General features: G+C 40.9%; 1 protein-coding gene across 1 annotated transcript; it reads right to left on the bottom strand.

The window, feature by feature from the left end:
• Nucleotides 1-793: 793 nt before the first annotated feature.
• On the bottom strand, nt 794-1732 carry LOC133061243 (olfactory receptor 7D4-like). Its single transcript, XM_061149233.1, has one exon. It carries the CDS (start codon nt 1730-1732, stop codon nt 794-796), a length of 939 nt encoding a protein of 312 aa, XP_061005216.1.
• Between the last annotated feature and the right edge of the window lie 1466 nt (nt 1733-3198).

Here is a 3198-nt window from a genome sequence, read left to right as displayed (position 1 = left end):
GACCCAGGGATCGAACCCATGTCTCCTGCCAATACAGGCTGATTCTTTACTGTCTGAACCACCAGGGAAGGCACTTCTTTTGCAAAGTGGTGTGAATAAGAGAAAATATCTCAAAGAAGTGTTTACAAGAAGATATAAAGTCACACATGTGAAGAAACAAGTACAATCCTGATATGAGATATCCTTTGTTACGTCTATTGTATGATTTGTATCCCATTTCTTTTGGAGATAACAAGTGCACAACCAAATGAATGTGAAGAACACCCAATTTAAGAGGCTAATTAGGGGACTACCAGGTCAGCACTTGATAAAGTGCTCTAAATCTGAAATTAGAAATTGTTAGAATGGCTACAAGAAAGCACGTAAAACCATGAAATTTTATGGACAGCATATAATGAAAATGTCAAAAAAAAATTTACTGACAACAGTGCTGTGGAGAAACTAATACAAAAACAGAAGTGGGGACTTCTCTGGCAGCCCAGTGGTGAGACTTCCCCTTCCAGTGCAGGGGGTACTTCTTTGTTACCTGCTTAGGGAGCTAAGATCCCACATGCCTCATGGACAGAAAAACCAAACATAAAAGCAGAAGCAATGTTGTAACACATTCAATAAAGACTTTTAAAAATGGTCTCTGTCCACAAAAAAAAAAGTCTTAATAATCCAACAAAAGATGCTTTAGGAATAGAAGAAATGAACATGTCTTTTGAGGGAGAAAAGGAGCCAGGAGATTCAAATCTACAACATTTGTCTTTGGGGTTCACAGTGTTCACTTAGTTCTGAGGTCAGTGACTCATCACAGACAGGGGGCGCCTAGACTCAGGAGCCTGGCCAGGGCCCCTTTCACATCCTTGTTCCTCAGGCTGTAGATGAAGGGGTTCAGCATCGGAGTGACTACAGTGTACATCACTGAGGCAATGGAGTGTCTCTGTGAAGAGTGGGTCACAGCAGAAGTGAGGTAAACCCCGAGGCCTGTCCCATAGAACAAGGAGACCACAGTGAGGTGAGACACGCAGGTGGAAAACGCTTTGTACTTGCCCTCAGTGGAGGCCATCTTTATCAATGTAGAGACAATCTGAGAGTAAGAATAAAGGATCCCAGTCAGAGGAAACATACACAGCAGGACAGTCGCGACATACAAGCAGATGTTATTGATGAGGATGTCCGAGCAGGCTGCCTTCAGAGTCTGAGTCAGTTCACAGAAGAAATGTGGAATTTCAGTTCCAATACAGAAAGTCAGCCGCATCATCAGTAGCACATGAAACAGGGAGTTGAATAAAATGATAAGCCAACATGTGAGAACCAGAAGACCACAGAAGTGGGGGTTCATGATGACCATGTAGTGCAGGGGTTGGCAGATGGCCACAAACCGGTCATAGGCCATCACAGTCAGGAGGAAATTGTCCATTTCAGCAAAAACCATAAAGAAATACACCTGAGTGAAGCAGCCTATGTAGGAGATGTCTTTTCTCTGTGTCTGAATATTCACTAGCATCCTCGGGACAGTGGTGGAGACAAAGCAGATGTCAACAAAGGACAGGTGGGAGAGGAAGAAGTATATGGGGGTGTGGAGGTGGGAGTCAGTGCTGATGGCCAGGATGATGAGCAGGTTCCCCAGCATGGCAACCAGGAACATGGACAGGAACACTCCAAAGAGAAGGGGCTGCAGTTCTGGATCATCTGAGAGGCCCAGGAGGAGGAACTGTGATACTCCTGTCTGGTTTCCTGCTCCCATGTAGCTGGTGTGTCTGCTGGGGAAGGAGGCAAAAGCAACATTCAATGAAGAGTCAACTGGCACCTCAGCTAGTCATCACTTTTCTTTCAGAATGAAGTATAGTTGATTTGCGGGACTTCCCTGGTAACTCAGATGGTAAAGAAACTGCCTGCAATGCAAGAGACTCCAGCTTGATTCCTGGGCTGGGAAGATCCCCTGGAGAAGGGATAGGCTACCCACTCCAGTACCTTGGGCTTCCCTGGTGGTCATTCAGTAAAGAATCCACCTGCAATGCAATCCCCACACAGAGGAGCCTGGTGGGCTGCAGTCCCTGGGGTCAAAAAGAGTCAGACACTGAGTGACTCAGCACAGCACAGCATAGTTGATTTATAATATTGTGCTAGTTTCAGCTGTATAACAAAGTGATTCAGTTATATATACTTTTTAAAGTTATTTTCTATTATGATCTATTATAAGATATTATAATATAGTTCACTCTGCTATACAGTAAATCCTTCTTGTTTATTTATTTTATGTTTAATAGTTTGTATCTGTTAATCCCATACTCTTAGTTTACTCTCCTCCCACTCCCTTCCCCCTTAGGTAACTGTCAGTTTGTTTTCCATGTCTGTGAATCTGTTTCTGATTTGTATACAGATACATTTGTATTATTTTTTTCAGTTCTATATATAAGTGACATCATATAATATTTGTCTTTCTCTGACCTACCTTACTTTGTTTGATAATCTCTAGGGCCATCCACGTTGTTGCACATGGCAATATTTCACTCTCTTTTATGACCATATAATATTCCATTCTGTGTGTGTATGTATATATCTATGTATATCACATTTCTTATCTTCTTAAGCTAATTGTCTGTTGATGGTCACTTGTTTTCATGTCTTGATTGTTGTAAATAGAGCTTCTATGAATATTTGGGAGCATGTGTCTTTTTTAATTAGAGTTTTCATCTTTTCTGGATATGTGCCCAGATGTGGGACTGCTGAATAATTTGGTAGCTCTGTTTTTACATTTTTTAAGCAAACACCATACTGTTTAATGGTTGTACCAACTTACTGTCCCACCAACAGTATAGGAATCCCTTTTCTTCACACCCTCTCCAGCCTTTGTAATGTGTAGACTTTTTAAGTCTTCACCTTCTGATTCCACATTTTCATGGGCAGGCTTCATTCTCTTTTAGTTCTTCCTATGTCAGTGATTCATTCAATGAAGTGGCAGCCCATTTCTGTTTTAAATATACATAATTATTCAGACTTTCTTTAATTCAGCAGATATCTCTATTTCTTTTTATGTCCTAGTCAAGTGTTCTATTTCCCATATTGAATCTAGGAACATAAATAAATTTCCTCAAAATTGGGCTATTGATTGAAGACATTAAGGTCTTTTTAAAAAATAGTATCTGTATGTCCTTCATTTGCATATCTCTATAATAGTGAGTAAGACGTGAGTTGTCAGTTCAAACAATT

This window comes from Dama dama, chromosome 9 (assembly GCF_033118175.1).
Source record: "Dama dama isolate Ldn47 chromosome 9, ASM3311817v1, whole genome shotgun sequence".
Taxonomy (NCBI): domain Eukaryota; kingdom Metazoa; phylum Chordata; class Mammalia; order Artiodactyla; family Cervidae; genus Dama; species Dama dama.
This window is presented reverse-complemented; position numbering and strand designations above follow the sequence as displayed.

Excerpts from the sequence above, each read along its gene's own strand:
- LOC133061243 (XM_061149233.1), bottom strand. The coding sequence starts at position 1,732 with ATGGGAGCAGGAAACCAGACAGGAGTATCACAGTTCCTCCTCCTGGGC.